Genomic DNA, 21,899 nt, shown 5'->3' on the forward strand with positions numbered 1-21,899 from the left:
AAATATCAGTACCAGCATGAAATGCAACTTACCTCACATCTAAACATGGAGTCACTAACTTCCTATCTTTGATTAAAGACAATGAAGCTGAGTATTGATATCCTCTCTCCTTGAAAGCAGTCTTTGAGGATCTCAATGAATAGAAGCAAGTAAGCTAAATATCCCAGAGAAACCTTCCTTACATTGCGAAAGGAAAGCTTAACTTACAGCCACTATAGGGCATTAAATTAAGGACAGAAAAATATCAAACTTCTTAACTTACTTCCAGTATTCCAAAACCCCTATCTTCCTATACTTTTAGAAGTCAAAGGGAGAAAAAGGAGACATTGCAACTCCAATGCCAAAAAGGCTAGAAATGGTAAGTCTTTCGGGTAATAGTTTAAAGATCCTAAACACCTGAACATGCCACAGCTTCCTCATGGTAGAAAAATGACTTTGCAATGGACACTGTACATCAAATTACTGACTCATTTCAGAGGGCTGGAAAACATTTTGGCCCCTACACTCTGAGCCCCGTCTTTCTAGTCGATAAATTTTCAGTCTCCATTACAGACTGTTTTCTATTTTTACTAGTTATTTATCAAAGGAAAATAAATGAAAAAACTAAGTACCAAGAAATACTCCAAACAAGCATTTCAAGAAAACAATAAAACATCCCACTTTGAAATGCATTAACATCTAACCTACCCCCCATTTACTTCACCACCCACCCCCAAATTACCAAAAAGGACATCAACACAGCCCTAGTTCATCAAATGTGTTCATGTTTTTCAAACAAGTAAAGGTTTATTATAGAGTGAATTGGGCCCAACTAACTTTCTTCCTCAACTTCAGATAAAAGCAAGTAAATATGGATTTTAGTCTAGAGTTGACCACAATTTGGGTAGTCAAGAGATAGGAGACTTGGTTCCAATGATGCTTTTTCCAGCCTAGTTGATTAGGCCAACCAAGCAGACGGTGGCACTCACTTAAGGCTTAGTAAACAAGCCACACTGCCTCCAAATGTCTACTTATCCTTGTAGAGAACATCTGTTCCTATCTCTTTGGCCAGCATACTTTCATTGTTAGAAATGGCCTCTCTAATTGGTGGTGTGGTAAATCATAAGGTTCCTTTTTCTTCATGAGGGTATGATTACACCTGGGGGTAAGATCCCTGACATAAGCCAGATCAATCAGAATTTTTCCTAGAATTTTGACTGGAGACTTATCCCAGAGACAGGTTCTTTGTGAATACACACTATTTGAGCTAGGTAAACCAATGTTGCCACCACAACAAGGCTGTCTGAGAACAATGCCAGCCCAGAGTATTGCACAGCCAAGAGAGATGTCATATAAACACTTGGATGCAACTACATCAGAAGCTAAACCCTTGGACTTCCAGGTCAAAGGAGCCATAAATTACAGGCTTTGCTTATGCCAGTTTGAGCTGAGCTTCCACCACTTACGCTAAGGGTCCCAAATAGTATACTTTTCATATACCTTCACCTGCTTTGCTTCTATCTTTGAATAAGAACCTTGTCTACGTTATCCTTGCCACTTACGGTTTGATCCCACTCCAGCCATCTTGTCCCTTCTTGATTATCTGCATCCACTGTCTCTTCATTCTGATAACTTCTACCCTCTCTTACTTCTGGTTCCATACCCTCTACTTACAAGCTCTCTCTCTCCTTTTGATATAAAATGGGTTTTCCCCCCTTATCAGACTCTAATCACAAAAAGGCACATTTTAAACAAAGGGTATTAATCACAGACTTTGAACTGAACACTCTGCCTTTAACTTAACACTGCCTCATAAATGTGTCTACATGGATAGATGCTCTCCACATCTATTATTTTAATGGCTATATAATGTCCTGTGTCAACTTCCTCTATGATGATTTACTTAACTACTCCTCTAATACAGACATTTAGATAACTTCTTAATTTATAGTATAAATAAGGCTGGAAAGAACACTTCTTTATGTATAATTTTTCTTTCTTCTAAATTAATTCCTTAGGGCAAATTCCCAGAAATCGCATCAAAACTGGGTTTAATCATTTAAAATTGTTTTTCTAATAGGCGTAAGGTGATATCTCATTATTGGTTTAGTTTTCATCTGGTTATTTTTTTTTTAAGTTTATTTATTTATTTTGAGAGATAGAAGGAGAGCACATGCATGTGATTGGGAGAAGAGCAGACAGAGAGAGAGAGAGAAAGAGACAGAGAATCCCAAGGAGGGAGATTCTCAAGGATCCCAAGGAGGAGAAGGATTCTCTGTTAGCATAGAGCCTGAAGCGGGGCTTGATCCCCGTGAGATCATGACCTGGACTGAAATCAAAAGCAAGATGCTTAACTGACTGAGCCACCCCAGTGACCCTCATCTGGTTATGAACAATGATCTTCTTAATATATTTGTTTGCTACTTGTATTTTCTCTTATGTGAACTCTCTGTTCTTAGTTTAATTCCTGAAGTTTGGTAGTATTCTTAAATATATGCATGAATTCTTTTTAAGTACACTAATTCTTTATAACACTAATTCTTTGAAAAATCTGTTCTATTGGGCTTTTTTTTTTGTTTTACCTTATTAGATATTTTTAAAACTTTATCAAATTTGTCAATACAGTCTTCTGTTTCATCACCCTTTAAAAATCAATAATTCAAAATTCAAGTGTTAGTTTTAACCTTACAACAGAATTCCCTACTAATACCAGCTAATAGGATGGATATTGGTTAAGACTTCTCCAAAGGACAATTTGGTAATGTGCATTAAATGTGTACATAAATATGCTTTTTAAAAATGGGTATCATGTGGCTCAATAATTTTATTTCTAAAGAATTTACCTGAGAAAATAATTGAAATTTATCCCAAGGAAATAACTTATCCTCAGGAAATAGTTGAAAACTGGGCAAGAATGTTCATCACAGCATTGCTTACAATACCAAAATATTGGACTATGAATACCAGTCAATAGGGATAGCTAAAACAACTTACACTTTATCCATGATAGACTTATGATGTAGACCAATGTGTATTGACATAGAAAGGTATTCACTATATAGTATTATATTTAAAAAACAGTGACCAAACAATATACATATTGTGATGTGGTTTTGCCACACACACACACATACACACACAGAAGTTCTGCAATAAGTTCATCTAATATTTAGTAGTAATTATCCTTGTTTGTGGGACTACTTGGATTAATGGAGACTTTCCCTCTTTTTTTAATGTTTCAGCATTTTGTTTTTTTTTTTTAAAAGGTCTAATATTGCAATAGCTCTTTTCTGCATGTTTTGGGTGTAATAGGTTGGTAGAAGGCACTGAAAGTTTGGGGTTTTCTATGATAGTTATGGGCTCAGTTAACTTTAAATCTTATATAAGTAAATCTGAAATTATCATAAAATATTTCCTTGGCCTCTTGTGATTTGAGACCTGTTTTTAAGATACACCTGCTAAAGTGATTTCTGAGGCACTTCAGCGCAAAGTAGAAAGCATTAAAATATCTCTTTACATGTGTTTATTTTAATAGATCATAAGTGCAATTATTTTCTCCTCTGTAATCCTAAAGCACCAGTGTCTAAAATGTTTCATTAACTTTAAAGGAACTACATGTACAAGGAGAACCAATTTAGCTTTCATTTAGGTAAAACATTTGTACGATTCCATGAAGAAACTTACCACAGGGCAGAACTATTCAGTTCAGGAAGGGGATATATAACTAAGGATATTCATTCATTAATTCATTCATTCATCCCCTGGCAGTGTCCTCTACACAGCTATAAAAATGAGTACACTATAATCAATGTCCTCAGTGAGAGACAGATGTACAAAAAATCGAGTACAGTCCATTGACATAAGGCAGTGGAGGTACAAATATCAAGTACAGTGGTTAAGGTGTGCAAAAAGCCTCCATCAGTGGCTTTTGCCTGCTTTTTAATTTTATGTTTATCTAGTTTCTTCTCTTTTAGAACAAATTTATAATACTTTTAATATAATAAATAGGTGATTTGGCCATTTTCATTTAGAAAAATCAAAAAGGAAAGCTATCACTGTCAAGAGTTGGAATGACATTCTGGGTTTTGTAGTTTGGTATTTAAAAAACACTATTTAAAAAACCATTAATGGCCCTTTTAAAAGTTTTCTTCTTAATTCAATAATTTATTTCTAGTACCAAGAAACAATGGAATTCTTAGTTTTAAACATATAGGGGTGCTTGGGTGGCTCAGTCGGTTGAGCGTCTGACTTCAGCTCAGGTCATGATCTCGCTGTTGGTGAGTTCAAGCCCCGCGTCGGGCTCTCTGCTGACTGCTCAGAGCCTGGAGCTTCCCTTGAATTCTGTGTCTTGCTCTCTCTCTGCCCCTTCCCTGCTCATGCTCTCTCTCTGTCTCAAAAATAAATAAAACATTTTTTAAAAAATTTAAAGGTGCAGGGGCGCCTGGGTGGCGCAGTCGGTTAAGCGTCCGACTTCAGCCAGGTCACGATCTCGCGGTCCGTGAGTTCGAGCCCCGCGTCAGGCTCTGGGCTGATGGCTCGGAGCCTGGAGCCTGTTTCCGATTCTGTGTCTCCCTCTCTCTCTGCCCCTCCCCCGTTCACGCTCTGTCTCTCTCTGTCCCAAAAATAAATAAACGTTCAAAAAAAGAAAATTAAAAAAAAAAAATTTAAAGGTACAATCTCCCTTGCTGAATAAATATCCTTGACCATAATCAGTTTGCATAAAAACACCTCACAGGAATACATACACCTTGACACTCACAGTATTTCTTTTATTATGCTTTACATTCATCTCCTAACTGTTATTACTGAGGTTTTTTCCTCTAAGTCAGCAGTGAAACAGAGTAAGAAATATAAAAAGACTTTTTTCTTCAACACCTTAATGCATTCTACTAAAGCAGTAACCAAAGCAGCCATTAACATGAGTTTTTCTCCTTTTTGTATGTGCTTGTGTTATCTCATTCCTATAAAATCTTCCTCTCTTCTCCTCCTAAAGCCTCAAACTATTAAGAATCTTTTCTGGCAGTTCATGTTTTTCAAAGAGGCCCCACTATTCCTTAAAATATCATACCATACTTGATCTTTCTTCTAAAAACATTTTATTTTTTTATTTTTTTTAAGTTTATTTATTTATTTTGAGAGAGACAGAGAGAGCACAAGTGGGGGAGCAGCAGAGAGAGAGGGAGAGAGAGAATCCTAAGCGGGCTCCATGCTCAGCAAAGAGCCCAAAGTGGGGCTCAGTTCCAAAACCATGAGATCGTGACCTGAGCCAAAATCAAGAGTTGGATGCTTAACTAACTGGGCCACCCAGGCAACCCTAAAAAACAGATTTAAGTTTTTTAAATGTTTATTATTGAAGTATAGTTGATATACAATGTTATATTAAAAACAGATTTTAAATGTAGAAATTGATAAATCTGATAAAACTCTAAAAGCAAACAAAAAGATAACTCTTCAAAACCTGGGGTACAATATATAAAATAACCAGGTTTCCAATAAAAATTTAATACAATAAAATGTACGTTATTCCAATACTATCTGGAACATAATTTAATCTTTGCAAATTATGAAGAAGAAATGAGAAATGCCAATTAGATTAAAGAGGAAGTAAAACAATTATACCACCACCTCGGGGGGCATCATTATGAGCAGCAATATTACAGGAGTGGATTAATGCCTATTAATAGGGAGTGTCACTTGACATAACGCCAGATTAAGCCATTTTTGCTGAGCTAATGATGAACGTTAACAGTACTGACTAACTGTTGCAATGTGTCTGCAGACTTATCTTTCTTGTTCAGCACTGATGATCCGTTACATGGAGCCCCTCATGTTCTCTCCAAAGCCCCAAAGCTCTGGAGAGCAACAACATGAGAACCCTGCTGAAAATGAGAAGAGAGAGGAAAACAGCAGAAGATGGTGCCCTGATATCTCACTTCCAGCAATACAATCATCAGAATTTAAGAGCAAATGATTTCCATCTCAAAGGGTCCCCAAATGCCTACAGAATGTATTTCAAATGCCTTCTTCCAGGCCCTATGTGATCTGGAGTTTAAAAATCCTTCCTCTGTTTCATCCCATTGCTTCTCACACTTCAGTCAGACTGAACCTTTGTCACTCAAGCTTTTACTCATACTGATCCTCTATCTTAAGAGCTTTCCCTTCATCTCTTTCTGCTCCAAACTGACCCACATTCTAAGGCCAACCAAGATCAACAGCGGTTTCCTCCCAAGAATAACAACATTCTCAACAGCTAGCATGTACTTACCATTACTATATCCCAGGTACTTTCATGTATTATCTCATTTATCTTTGCAGCAGTTCTATTTACGTACACAAAACTATTATCTCTGTTTGCAGATGAGGTGAGTAGCTTGTCCAAAGTCAAAGAGCAGTGAGAGGTCACAGACTGAAACTCTCAACTTGGAATCTAGAGCTCGTACCTTTAACCATGCTGCTGTGCTCCTTTACTGACACTTATCCCAAAGTGCTGAGAACTGAGTTCACTATTTGATTGGAGGAGATTGGAGAAAATGACTTTGGCTACAGTAACATAAAATCCTATTCATACTGGCTTAAACAAGCCTAGAGAATTTCTAGGCTCATATAACAGTTCCCCAGGAAGGTCAGTTCCTGTACTGGTTACATCAGCAGACCAACAACCAAACTCCTTGAGGAACCAAACTCTTTCCATCTCTCTTCTCCATCACCCTCTGTGTCAGCTGGGTAGCCTAAAGGTTGCAGCAGCTCCAGGGATCGCATTGTCCACCTGCCAACATTCAACGACGAAGTTTTCAAAATCTCCCATTAATGGAGAATTCTTTCTCCTGAGGTTTCCTTCTCATGAAGGGACATCAACATATCATTCTAGTGCTTTCTTATCCTTGGGAAGTTGGCATGATTTATGTGACTGATAAATTTAAAAGAGTAACTGTGCATGATTTAACTCACTTTTGTCTTTCTTTCTCTTCTAGGGAGCAAACCTTTCATCCAAGAGCATAGGTTGTTCTCTGCTTCTCCCAACAGTAATTCTTACCTGAGCAGCTTTCCTACATGGGAAAGCTGCTTCAGTCAAGGTCTTCCTGTGAATACATAAGTCTGCTGGAATATGGGGGTTCAGAATCAGTGAGCCCATTTGACTAAGAAAATCAAAGTTATATCAACCACCTTAGCCTCACTGATTAAAAATAAAAAGGTGACTTTTTTTTACATCTATATTTATTCTTTCTTTACTTCTCAATTATTTCAGAACTTGGAGAGAGAGAGAGAGAGAGAGAGAGAGAGAGAGAGAGAGAGAGAGATGCTATCTATGGGGTTCTTTCAAGCACCAAAAACTTAGCAGACTTCCATGCATATCTTTTTGGCCACAAGTAAGTCATAAACTCACTCCTAAACCAATCCTGGCAGGGGAATATATACTTTCTGATTTGCTTACAACTAGGATTTACACAAGTCTTGTGGGGAAGGAGTGGGGACTGGGAAAAAACTAGGACTTTGCCAATAGAGAAAAGGAGAAAGTAGGCAACCTAAGGTCTGGTGCTACATGACCAAGAGACATAACTCATATCTTCTAGCACATGGAAGATATGAGTTATCTTCTGGAACCCAGCTGGATCACTATTACAAATACCGATAGCAAATACGAGAGGGAGAACTTTCTTCCTCGCCATTAATTTCTGTTCTCTCCCCCTTAGACCAACTTCCCTCTAGATTACAGGGAAACTCAGAAAAGTAAGAGCACCAAAGAATAAGTATCTATTTCTGTTAATAATTTTCTCTTGCTTACTATTGCAAAACCATTTCAGGAATGTAAGGTTTAAGGAACTACAAAATCTACTCTCCAGAGTAGACACTCTCCTCTCCCTCCCCCTCCCCCACCATTCAATTTCCCTTTGGAAGAAAGGAATGACATAAATTTAATAAATAACCAATCTTGGGAGCTGTCAGGAAAGAACTCACAGGTCATGGCCCAAACTCAAGGGCCTCCTGGGTATAACAATAAACATTTTTACTGTGAAAGCTTTTCCCTTTCCTTCTTCCCTTCATTTAGTTTATAAACTCTAGGAGCCTAAGAAATCATTGCTAAAAAAGAATTTAGCTGGCATACCAGAAGCAATACACTTATTTTACATAAAACTGCTCAGATTTTCTACAAAATTATCTTGTGCCATTTTTATATTTAAGTGTCCCTTCCTTTCACAGAAGCAAATGCCATCCATATGAAATTTTTAGAGCCAACTTTTCTTTAGACATTTGCCATTCAAATACCAAAAAACATAAGCTGGCTTAACTCATAATTGTCATTTGATATTTACATATATTCTTTTCCCTTAGTAAGCAGAGGGCTTTAAAAAGTAAGTAAACAAGAATATACCATAATGTGTCATAAATGAGTGACAACTCTTTCCCAGGGGATATGTACATCTGTATATATGAATGTATTGTGTATAAAGTAAACATGTATATGTATATATTTTGTAGTTATAAAGACAAATGGAGAAGGGAAAACAAAATGAATATCAGGTTATAAGTCAATTTGGAGCAAAAATGATACAAACTTAAAAAAAAAAAAAAAGGTAGGGAGAGTGTACGCTCTGACCAGAAAATTGAGATACATGATCACAGATAGCATAGTTTGAACAAATGAATACAGCTGCATCCTCTGAATTCAAAACAAAGCATAAGAAATGTGTTCGTTAACTTAAAACATCTGTTCCTACCACAAGAATATGAATAAGACTGAAAATGCATATGGGTTATTCATCAATAAAAGTACAAAATCTCTTATATTATTCCTCTCACACAATATTTTAAGAAGATATAAGTTCCCAAATAGGAAACTGGCACATGTGATTACAAAGGACAGTTGATAAAAACCCAGAAAGGCAGAAGAGTCATCCAAGGCACCTAGAGCCCAATGTACCACCTGGCACTGTGGGTACAAAATCCCTCCCTTTAAAGAAAAACACAGGGAGAGACCCTTCACTGGACACTGGAGCCAGGAAGTTCTCTCACTTCTCGAAGGGCTTCCTGAAGCAGAAATACACAGCTCACACCTTCAGTCCATACAACTAAGACCCCAAATTGGTAGTCATCAAGATGTACCAACACTCTCTTTCTGATAGTGACTGTCCAGTCTTGACTTGAATACCTCTAGTTAAAGGAAATTTATTGTGGCACCTAGCACAGTGATGATGTGCTACTGGTTTTCTGCAAAACAAAATTAAGTTTTTATCCCAGAATAAGTACATTTTAATAAGACTAGCATTCCCACTTAAGAGCATATTACTCAGTATTTAAAAATAAATGAAGATGGACCCGAGGCATTTAAAAATGTTGAATTCTTGTTAAGCTATAACAAAAAACAACAATATCCTACAATGCCCAATAGTACTCTTAAGGGAAATTAAGGAATGGCTGCTTTTATTGCTTCCCCTCTGAGTGTATCCACAGGATGCCAAGTATTCCCCCTGACTGCTACAAAGTTTAGAATGTTTAATAGTAGCTCCTGGCCAAGATTCGCTAAAAGTTTAGGGGGACTTTGGGCATTTAGTAGGGGATGCTTCCAAATTTTATTTCTCTTCTCCATAAAATCTCTTGAGCATGTTGATAAATACCAGCACAAATGCAAATTTGAGACTTTTCATTTCTAGGGGTCTCTCTTGTGTTAGAGTTTCAAATAAAAGAAAGTAATGCTATATAGCACACTGATTTTTTAAAAAGGAGACTAGCACCGAAGAGCTCAAATTGTCTTCCTTTATCCTTCTTAGCCCTAATAAACAAGGCCTACAGATTAGACCAGAGTTCTCAATGTTCCTCTGCCATAGTATACACAGTGGACAACACTCCAAGTATATGAGACTTTGACAAAACACCAAAAATATTTTGTAAAAATCTTAAAAGATACAAATCAGAAACCTCAATGAGATATTATCTCATACCTTTTAAGATAGCTATTATCAAAAAGACAGAAGACAAGGGTTGACAAGGATGAGGAAAAAAGGGAACCCTTGCACACTGCTGGTGAGAATGTAACAATATGGAGCTTCCTTCAAAAAAATTAAAAATAGAACTAACTTATGATCCAGCCATCCAACTTCTGGGTATATATCCAAGGAAATGAAATCAGGATTTTTTTTGTTTGTTTGGTTTGGTTTGTTTTTTTCTAAATTTTTATTTAAATTCTAGTTAGTTAACATATAATGTAGTATTGGTTTCAAGAGTAGAGTTTAGTGATTCATCACTTACATAATGATTACTGGGTGGTAACCCAGTGCTCAACCCAAGTGCTCTCCTTTATATCCATTACCCATTTAACACATCCCCCACCTACCTCCCCTCCAGCAACCTTCAGTTTGTTCTCTACAGATAAGAGTCTCTTATGGTTTGCTTCCCTCTCTTTTCTTTCCCCTTCCTCTATGTTCATCCATTTTGTTTCTTAAATTCCACATAAGAGTGTAATCATATGGTATTTGTCTTTCTCTGACTGACTTATGTCGCTTAGCATAATGCTCTTTAGCTCTATCCACATTGTTGCAAATGACAAGATTTCACTCTCTTTATGGCTGAGTAATATTCCATTTTATATATAATTTATATATTTATAAATATATAAGTTATAATTTTAATTCCATTATATATAATATCCATAATTTGTCTATTATTGATAATGCTCCTATAATATACATTCAGGTGCAGGTGCCCCTTCAAATCAGCATTTTTGTATTTTTTGGGTAAATACCTAGTAGTGCAATTGTTGGGTCATAGGATACTTCTATTTCTTTTTAATTTTTTTATTTATGTTTATTTTTATTTTTGACAGAGAGAGAGAGACAAAGTGCGAGCGGGGGGGGGGAGGGGGAGAGGGGGCGGCAGAGAGAGAGGGAGACACAGAGTATGAAGCAGGCTCCAGGCTCAGTTGTCAGTACAGAGCCCGATGCAGGGTTCAAACTCATGGACTGCGAGGTCATAACCTGAGCCAAAGTCAGACATGCAACTGACTGAGCCACCCAGGTGGCCCAGGATAGTTCTATTTTTAACTTTTTGAGGCATCTCCATACTGTTTTCCAGAATGGCTGCACCAGTTTGCATTCCCACCAACAGTGCAAAAGTGTTCCCTTTTCTCCACATCCTCGCCAACATCTATTGTTTTCCCGTGCTGTTAATTTTACCCATTCTGACAGGTGTGAAGTGGTATTTCATCATGGTTTCGTGAAATCCTGATTTCACAAAACCAGGATCTTGAAGAGTCCCATGTTCATTTCAGCACTACTCACAATAGCCAAGATATAGAAACAACCTAAAATCCATCAACTGATTAATGGCTAAAGAAAAAGTAGTGTATATATCCAATGAAATGTTATTTAGCCTTAAAAAAGTAGGAAATCCTGCCATTTGCAACACCCTGGGTGGACCTGGAGAACATTATGCTGAGTGAAATAAGTCACATGCAGAAAGTCAACTACTGCACAATCTCATTTGTATATAGAATCTAAAATAGTCATACTCTTAGAGTGGACAGAAAAATGGTGGTTCCCAAGGCTTGGGGCAATTATGCAAGTTAAGAAGATGAACAAATTCTGAAGATCTAATACACAACAATGTGACTATAGTTAATACTGTATTGTACACTTGAAATTTGCTAGGAGGGTATATTTTTGTTTGTTTCAAGTTTTTATTTAAATTCCAGTTAGTTTACATATAGTGTAATACTAATTTTAGGAGTAGAATTTAGTGATTCATCACATATATAATACCTAGTGTTCATGCTAGGAGGGTAGATATTAAATGTTCTCACACCAAAAAAAGAAAGAAAATGGTAACTAAGTGAGGTGATGGATAAGTTAATTAGCTTGTGGTGATTTTTTCACAATATATACATATATCATCAAGAAGTACATCTGAAATACATACAATTTTTATTTGTCAATTATTCTTCAACAAAGTTGAAAAAAAAATTTAATGGGATATATAAACTGATTGCAGGCAAAGACCCAGCTATAACTACCCCCCTCCCTTTCATTCAGGAAAACATACGAAGCAAAATGGGGAGTAGTGTTGTAACTAAGATGACCTTCAAACTGTTTAAACTACATAAACAAAGAGCAAATTCAGGCACTACAACAGATTTCTTGTGACCTTCTTCACAACTGCTAACAAGAGTACACCGAGGCTTCACCTGGGATGAGAACCACGCATGAGACTATAATTCAAGCTTAAGTGCTGTATGTTAAGAATTTTAAAGCTCTACAGCTGCATGGTAGATTACAGTGACCATGAGCTCTGTGAGGCTATTTATATTTTACTTTTTTAATTAATTAGCATTAATAAAAATTTTAAATTCAGTCCCCTAGTGTCACCAGCCACATCTCGAGTACTCCATAACTACATGTGGTTCATGCCTACCATACGAGACCCTGTAGCTATGGATCATTTCCACCAGCACAGAGAGCTCTATTGGATAGCACTGAGCTAAGGAATCTTGGAGAGGATCTAATGCTCTCATGTTATAAATTTAGAAACTTAGAGCTTATTTCATTCAAGTGACTTACTCAGTGCTTCATAGCTAGTGATTACAGAGCCAGGACCCAAACCAAGCACCCTGGCCTCTACCACTCCGTCATTTCCACTCTGACATTTTTTGTCACCTAGATGATGTAAGCGGCCAGTTTCTTGGCAAGCACAGTTCTGGGTTCTTTCACAAGCATGTTCTCAGTTAATCCTCACATCATCCCTATGAGGAATACAGTCCTCATTATATAGAAGATGAAACTGAGACTCAGCTGTATAAAACATGGGACCTGAGGTCACACAGCAGGTATATAGCAGTACTAGGATTCAAACTCCAAAGCCTGGATCTTTCCACTATGTCATACTATACAGTAGTGAAGTAAACCCTCCACATTTTTAATTGTCCCTGAATTTTTTTTCTTTCTTTCAAATGTGTTAAAATTTAGTGTCTCATAATCTACTTTGTCAGCATTTGTGAGCAAAAGTATCCCAAGTAGGAAAATTTCAACACTTTTAACACTTTTGACCTAGAGAAGAATAGTTTTGTGCAACTCTCCCAATCACAAACGCTTACAGCAACAATAGCAGCAGCTGACCTTCACTAAGTGTTGTAGGTCTAGGTTACAAGCACAGAAGTGGGTGCTTCATGTTGATGTCCTTTAACTTTTGCAACAATCCTGTGAAGTAAATAGTTTATTTCCATTTTACAGATGTAAAAATTGAGGTTAAGAGTCCAACTACCCACCCCTAGGGAAAATCTAATAAAGAGAATTGTTTACTTGTGGTGATACCAAAAGAAAGTTAACTTCTTTTTGCTCAATATAGTTTAAAAACAACAGAAGATAAGTGAAAACACTGAAATAAAAAATTTATTTTTCTCCTCACACTCAATGCCCCAATCACAGTTAAACCTAGGAACTAGGTAGTCTCCTCCTGATAGATTCCTGATTTAAAAAGGTCATGCTCTCCCTTTCTCTCTTTCTGATGTTACAGAAAGTCCTGAGAGCCCAGGGGCAGGGATGTTGTGGGACATGAAACACACCCCAAAATAGATGACTCAGTGCTTCTCAAAGTATAGGACCTTCCTGGTATTTTGACTCCCTTAATGTTAATTTTTGACCTGAGGAATGGAAAGAAGAGAAAAGTAAGGAAGACAGTGTTAAAGAAAGGAGAAGAGACACAACTGAGGGCAGTACATGCAGCTTAGAACCAAATTACCCCAGATTGTCACCACAAGTCCATACAGCTAGCAAAGCTGACAAACAGAACACATTGTTGGGAGTGTGTGTGTGTAAAGTATAGCATATATATTTTTTAAATTGGAATGACCCCCTCCAAACATTTCTCGCATCATGTGGTGTATCTAGTTAGTTCAGGAGAGCCTCAGTTAGATGGGAAGGGGTTAGCCAGGGACAACTGGCTTTTGCAGGAGGTGACTGGCAGAGACAAATGCATGGCAGGTGCAGCAGCAAGGGGGTGGGCATATAGAACTGAAGGTGAAATAAGCTAGTTGTGTGCAGAGACAACAGGCAGACTGGCTTGGCAGAGAAAAGCAAGCTGCTCAGTGAAATGGCTCTCGAGTCAGAACCGGGTTTGATTGCTCTCTCCTTCTGGTACTGACTAGCTATATAATTTTTGGACAAACGACTGAGACCTTCTGAACCTCAGTTTATCTGTAAAGTAAAGACAACACCTATTTCCTGGGACTGTTGACAGTATGAAATACATAGTAGGTGCTTAACAACTGCCCCTTCCTCTTGTTATTCTTCTTGGTTGGTAAAGAGGAGTTTTGTTATGGCGGAAAAGAAAATACAATGCACTTCATCTGAGTGTCCTCCCCACATTGCCTTCTTTACTCTACAAAACCCCCTCAGGAGAGGCCTTATCTATCCCCATTTCACACAGGAGGTGATAGAGATTCAGGAAGATCTTGTCATTTTCTCTAGGTCACCAAGCTGGTTTGTAGTGGAGAAAGAAGAATCAGAATGAGGTCTGTTGGGAGACAAGCATCATGAATGCTCCACTATCTCTGAGAGCTTCCCAGGCAACAGGGGATGAGATTAGAGAGGAATCAGTGGGAGAGTTAGCAACTAGCAACCAGTACTAGACCCACGTTCTCATTTGCATGGTACGTTTTCTGGAATTCTTCTGGGTGAAGCTGATGCTTTGTTGCTTTCAACCAGACCCACCCTCCACTTCTGGTTACTCTCTTGAGAAATGGATTAAGTTCAGGAACTTCACATCCTTTGCCCCAGTTTTCTCACCTATAAAATGGAGAGTTCAGAATACACAATCTCTGAAGTCACTCCTAGCTCTAAACTGTGTGTGGGTAGAATTTACAGGGTTTAGAACAGGGACATTATACCACCATCCCCAGAGGCAGCTCCCAACTGTGAGGCCTCTTACTAAAGACACTGTCACCCAAAGAGTTGTTTAATCAGAAAATCCTAGAATAGTATATAAATGCTCTTAAACTCTTTATTTTAATTCAAAATACAAAAATGTACATGCATTCAATTTCATTGATGTGGGAGCAATGCCTTTCTCCGAGACCACATCAGGTGGAGAGAGAGTAGCAATGAATCATGCACACAATTATATCATCTGCCATTTCCAGTTTAAAGTTCCTTAAAATGGAAATAGAACTTAAAATGGTAGCAAATAAATCCAAATGTAGAATCTCTCTGGATTTTTGTGTTTTTCCCCAATCTTTTATAGTTGTTTCTCTTACACTTAATTTGACAGCAAATTTTTAGTGACTCACCTCTATGGAGTCTTTTTAAAGTATTCACCATAGTTTCCCTAGAAACAAGAACGTTATTTCTTTTCACATTCACATTCAGCAGCTTAATTAAACTATAAGTCAGATTTTGTCATTCCTCTGCTATAGCTCCGCCAATACACCTTACCAAGAGGACAAGCTAAAGTCCATACAAGGCCCCTGCCCACCTCTCTGACCTTGTCTCCTGCCATCCTGCCCATGGATCATGCAGTCCAGCCATTCTGACCTCCACGCACTTCTTCAAATGGCTAAGCCAGCTTCTGCTTCAGATTGTACCCTTGCTATTACCCTTCTCTGGAATTCTTCAGGGAGACTAGCTCTTATAATGGCTGCTTTCAGGTCTTTGTTCAAATGGCACCTTCTCAGTGAAGCCATCCCTGTCACCCTGTTTCCAGTAGCCACCCTCATCAGTGTTTTCTATCTCCCCACTCCCCTCTTGTTTTTCTCCATAGCACTTATCTGACATTCTATATATTTTACTCATTAGAATTCAAGCTTCCTGAGGGCAAGGATTTTGTCTGTTTGTTCACTGATGCATTCCCAGCTCCTAGAATAGCAGGTTCACAGCTGTCACTCAATAAATATTTGTTTAATAATAATCTTTATTATTGGGGTGCCTGGGTGGCTTAGTCAGTTAAGCATGTGACTTCAGCTCAGGTCATGATCTCATGGTTTTTGAGTTTGAGCCCCAACTCGAGCTCTGTGCTGACAGCTCAGATCCTGGAGCCTGTGTCAGGTTCTGTCTTCCTCTCTCTCTGCCCTTACCCTCCCCTCTCAAAAATAAATAAGCATTAAATTTTTTCAGAAATAATAATAACCTTTAGTATTATAGTAAGTATACTGTCTTTCTAGCTGAGCCACATAATTACAATAATAAGGACATCAGGCTTGAGGAGGTTTAGGAACACATGTAGCAGAGTCTTGGTAAGTAAAGAAGCCAACTGGCAGGGATCAGGAGTGTGCTGGTGCACTACAGTGCAGCATAGTAGCCCTAAGCAGCCATAAACCCTGGAAGGAGCCAGGACATGGAACGGAGAAGAGCAAGATCACCCATTAAGTGCAAATTAACTAGACAGTCTCTCCTTTAACTTGAATGGCATTGCCCTCTCCAAGTACATATTTCATATTTGAATGAACACTAACACAGAGCAATATCAAATATAGAAGATAGGCTAGCCACTATTCTTTGGATACAGGGGAACAACACCAAGAAGACATGTTGTCTTGTTCTAGTGAATCCCTTAATGGTCAATTTACTTTTAGCAAATCTCTTAATCTCTTTCTCATCCTTGGTTCTTCATTAAAGAGGAGGAGAATATAAAATAATACATGGCCTGCTTATTTCAGTATCTATTGTACTGGATAGATCAATAGTTATGAAAATACATTTTTTAAATTATAAAGCAGTGCATACAACAAAACAATTTTCTTGGTATTAACGTGGAAAACCGACTTGTCTATAATATCTACTCAATTCCCCAAAACCAGTGATGTACGTCATAGCACTTTGATTTTAAAATGATTCTCAAAATGTATTAAAGAAGAAACACAAGGAAAAGTAGGCTGGGAAGGGATGAGAAAGAGGGAAAATGGCTTTCTCCTGATTCTTTAATAGAAATATACAAGGGGCGAAACATAAATCTCCAGAGTAATAACTATATTGTACAAAGTTTAGAACCAAGAATATTACTGTGAACATCTACAATTATCTAGACTGTTGGATATTTCAGATATTCCTCATCTATCTCAACACCGCAAGGATAATCCAAGATGACTTATCAATATCACCCATGTCAGTAGCAGGTTGTGATGTAAATGAGCAAACCCTCTCCAACCATTTCAGTTCTGTTTTTATTATAGCATTTATTAAACCAAAATAAAAAAAGTGGTGAAGAATGACTTGTCACACCATTTATTAGAGTTGATGGAGTGTAGACAGTCTTTTCAATAAGGCTTTCACACACTGTTATGCACCATAGTACATTATTAATGAAAAGAAATGCATGAGACTTACATCAGCTTTTCCCCCAAGTCATCATGACATTAAATTCAAAATCAACTCTACCATACATGGCAAAAGTTCAGAGATAAAATGTTAATTTGCTTGCTATTTACCAAAACTTAAAGTTACAATTCACAGCAACAGTCAGGAATCTTCCATATTGTACTCAATTTAATAATTTTACTTTTTTTTTTATTTGGAGGGGCATTCAAAGGAAGAAGCAAATGCAATGGGAAGATAAACAAATTGTGCCCTAGTTCATATCTGACAAGAGAATGGGATCTAATTTTCTTTCTGATTGAAAGAACACAAAGGACAGCTATGGAATGCAAATTGTGTTGGGTGTTTGAACTCCTTTCCCAATACCTGAGTATTCAAATGGAACTAATTCACTCTGGAAAAGGTATTAAGTAATTGAGCATGATTGTGCCAAGCTGAGGGATAATCCTCAAACTGTGAAGGAAAATAAACATATTTCACAACGATAGGGTCACCTCACTCACTCAGCAACCTCAATCAAGCATTTTACATTCGAAAGAAATAAACCAAATATATGAAGAATGACCTACCGCCAACAAGGAACCCTGATAGACACAAGCACCTGTAGGGAAAAACAAAACAAGAATTAAAAGGAATGCAAAATAGACCAACAGGCACTGCCCCAGCAGACTTAGGCTAAAACTGCATGTACATGCATCATAGTCAGCAAATTGTGCTTTTTCCAAAATCTTAAAAGCTTGAGCATTCTGCCCCTGGGGAAATAAACCCATACAACACAACAACACTTCTTGGACACGCATGAGGGAAAGCATCATTAAAACTTATTATTTGAATTTTAAAATAAATGTGTTTACAATGGCATGCCATGTATATACAATGTATATTTTTTCCTATGTAATAAATAAGCAAAGTCTCCATAATCTAGTCCCAATTTACTTATCCAGGATTCTCTGCCACTCTTTGCTTACACAAATTCTCCAGTCTGACCCAAGAGGCCAACTTAGGATCTGGCGATAACACTTCCATATCTCAATGCCTTTGTTCACTTTTGTGGTTTTTTTTTTAATTTTTTTTAACATTTATTTATTTTTGAGAGACAGAAAGAGAGCACAAGCAGGGGAGGAGCAGAGAGAGGGAGACACAGAATCCGAAGCAGGCTCCAGGCTCTGAACTGTCAGCACAGAGCCTGATGTGGGGCTTGAACCCACAGACCGTGAGATCATGACCTGAGACAAAGTCAGACACTCAGGCGCCCCGACACTGTTTTCTGTAGGAGACACACTGAGTCTATTCAGGTTCCTTAAATTTGATCCCATTTCCTTCATGAGGTTTTCCAGCCCACAGGATTGTTATGCTTATTTCCCTTTGGGGCTCACAGTACTCAGTGTCTGCATCATCCATTTGTGAATTCATTCTTGTGTGCTTCCTTATAGTACCCTTGCTAAGGATGCTGAGGATGTAGAACTGTTGCATCTACCACGCTATAGTGTTTAGATCCTCTTGGGACAGGGATGGCTTCTACTTCTCTGTCTTCCCTAACTCTTCACATAGTAGGCATCTACTTAGGTATCTGGCTGATTATCTCTTTCTTGCCTTTCATACAGTAGGTTCCTCTATAGGGATATTATAACATTTATAAGAGAGCGGTGGAGATTGTAGTTATTTGGAAAGAACTCTTCCATTGAGCTCTTGAACTCCAATACTCTTTTCACCCTCTTTTCACTCAATTTTTCTTTCTAATAGGCTGGTTATGAACTGATACATCTTTCTATTTTCCATTCATTAAGCACCAAATAAAAAACAACGAATGATTTGCTTCTAAATGGAAAAGAAGGCTAAATGTGAATGGGACAGCCTATATTTTCTGAATAACTAGCCTATCACAAAATAAATATTTCCAAGTATTATATTTGAAAACAGTATAAAATTGGAATCCTAATTTTAAAAAACAAACACATTTTCAACCAATCTTTGAACAGCACAACAGGTGTTCTTTTAACCTAGAAACATGTGGGTAGTGTGCTAACAGGTACTCTCTCAGAAACAGAAGCTACAAAACAGATTGGAATAACATGCACACACCAAGGCAGAAGCACAGTTTGACAATGGGCTGCACTTGGTGTCCAAAGAGGGAAGGACATATTTTACTACAGTGCTTGGCCTCCAACAGATCATTCATGAAATCTCAGAAACACTAACTACTCAGGAAAGGACCAGTCTGCCTTATGCACTAATACTGGAATTAAGAACAATCTTTAAAGAAATGAAATGGCTATTTACACTTGAGGTCTGAATCAAAGATCTTTACTGGCAAATTTATTGGAATGACTTTTGTGCCCTTGACATTCAAACAAGAATAACTTGAGAGGAAACCTTGGGAGAAAGTTCTTAACTCACTTATTTTTCTTTAATAAATAAAGACTTAGTAAAAGAAAGAGAGAAAGAAAGAAAGAAAGAAAGAAAGAAAGAAAGAAAGAAAGAAAGAAAGACTTAGTATTTTAGTCTGTGGTATGTCATGAGAGATATATATGTATATGTAAATGTATATAATAATCACATATACATGTATATAAATAAAATAATCCTATAAAGCTCAAATAAATACATATCAACACAATTCAATTTCTAAATTACTTAAGTTGACATATTTAATTACTTCTTATGTTTAAAAAATAAACACAAAGATCAGGGGTGAGTGGGTAGCTTAGTTGGTTAGGAGTCTGACAAGCTCAGGTCATGATCTCATGGTCCGTGAGTTCAAGCCCCACATTGGGCTCTCTGCTGTCAGCGCAGAACCTGCGTTGGATCCTCTGTCCCGCTCTCACTCTGCCTCTCTCTCTCTCTCTCTCTCTCTCTCTCTCTCAAAAATAAAACATTTAAAAAATTTTATTAACACAAAGATCATCCCTTCAGTACAATTTAACAAAATTTAACCTTTAGAATAAACAAACAAAAGTTAACCTTTAGAATAAGACTATCAAATAACTTTACTGCCCTCCTACATAGCATTACCTTCCAAAAGCCAATCATCTTTTCAAAGCTCCAAAAGGAATCAAGTATCTGAAGAAATATCCAGCTACCCATATCAAAACCCATTTCTGTAAGGTCAGATAGATGTTACAAACCCCCTGTAACATTAAAAAATAAAGCAGCGGGGGCGCCTGGGTGGCTCAGTCGGTTAAGTGTCCAACTTCGGCTCAGGTCAGGATCTCGCAGTCCCTGAGTTCGAGCCCCGCGTCGGGCTCTGCGCTGATGGCTCAGAGCCTGGAGCCTGCTTCCAATTCTATGTCTCCCTCTCTCTCTGACCCTCCCCCGTTCATGCTCTGTCTCTCTCTGTCTCAAAAATAAATAAACGTTAAAAAAAATTAAAAAAAAAAATAAAGCAGCATTGAGTGTGGCATCACATACACACTTGGCTAAGCCAAACATCTGCTAGAGACTCCAGTCAAAACGGTGTGTAACTGCTGATAAATTCCATCATTAGGAAAAGGAAATAACTCAATTTGGGTTGCTCCATGATGTACAATGCCAAAAGAAATAAGCTTTGCCCTCAGAGGACTTTCCTAAAACGGAACAGCTCTACCCAGAAGGCAGATGTACAAATGAGTCTCCATTAACGCGGCTTCCAAAACCTCATTTCTACTCTCTTGAGAAAATAAAGCATTCCAGTGTGATGCCCAGTCCTATCAAACATTTATCACCACCCAATGCCAGATGCAGTCCTCCAAAGCAAGCATATTTCTCCCATACTAGCACGCTACTCACACCCACCAACAGATAGAGTTGGGAGGTTTGCTGGCAGGAGGTGCTGGATACAGCTGCTGGTTTTGCACTAGAGCAGAGACCTTTCCACTAACTGATCAACTCATATAACACAGAAAACAAAGGGACTCTCTCCACTCATCACTTTATTTTTCTGAAGGAGTACAGCTCTGTCTGAGATTTAGATTTATGGCTTTACTGGAGCTTTAAAGGAAACTCCAGATCAAGGTGAATTCTGACAGATGGTGAGGATCTAGTAGAAGAAATAGCCTTCTTCAAGAGAAAACAAGAAACGTAAGAGACCACAGAAGCTGGAATTCTCTGACCAAGAACTTCATTGGTTTTAGGGCATAGAATACAACTGAGATGCTGGGTAATTTAAATTCCAAATCCTTATGAGGAAGTACATAGAGTTTTGTGGGGTGAAGTGATCACATACAGTGCCAAGAAGGAAGCCCAGGTCCTGAGACATTCCTCCATGTGGCTGACTCCGGTCTTGTAGGTCACACAGGCAAAATGTTACTTCCTAGTCATTTAAACAAGTAAATATCTACGTTTCAGCCCTTGTGCACATTATAATGTGCTCCTTTTTGGGATACATGTATAAAATCTAAAGTTTTCAGAGAAAATATGAGATATAAGTTGTACCAGGACTCTCATCCAGAAACCACTCACTCCAGAAATTGTACCTGGTAAACTGAATAAACTAGAGAAGTTAAATCCAAGAGTCACAAAATGTCAGATAGATTAGTTCAAAGACAGAGTCGTATATATGGCCATAAGATATGAAAAGATTTGAAAAGTATGGTATCACAAAAATATGACTCATTAGGAACAAGCAGCCACAAGTTAGCATTTAAATGTTCA

At 37.8% G+C, this 21,899-nt stretch overlaps 1 protein-coding gene across 2 annotated transcripts in view; it reads right to left on the bottom strand.

Annotated features, from left to right (window-relative positions):
• The window catches only part of FRAS1 (Fraser extracellular matrix complex subunit 1), a 426,783-nt gene that overhangs the window by 400,211 nt on the left and 4,673 nt on the right, over positions 1 to 21,899 (bottom strand). For both annotated transcript variants that reach the window (XM_047855347.1, XM_047855346.1), the window contains exon 2: positions 17,840 to 17,871. In XM_047855347.1, coding sequence (XP_047711303.1) covers positions 17,840 to 17,871 — 32 coding nt within the window. The remainder of the gene's footprint in view (positions 1 to 17,839; positions 17,872 to 21,899) is intronic.

This window comes from Prionailurus viverrinus, chromosome B1 (assembly GCF_022837055.1).
Source record: "Prionailurus viverrinus isolate Anna chromosome B1, UM_Priviv_1.0, whole genome shotgun sequence".
NCBI classification, from domain to species: domain Eukaryota; kingdom Metazoa; phylum Chordata; class Mammalia; order Carnivora; family Felidae; genus Prionailurus; species Prionailurus viverrinus.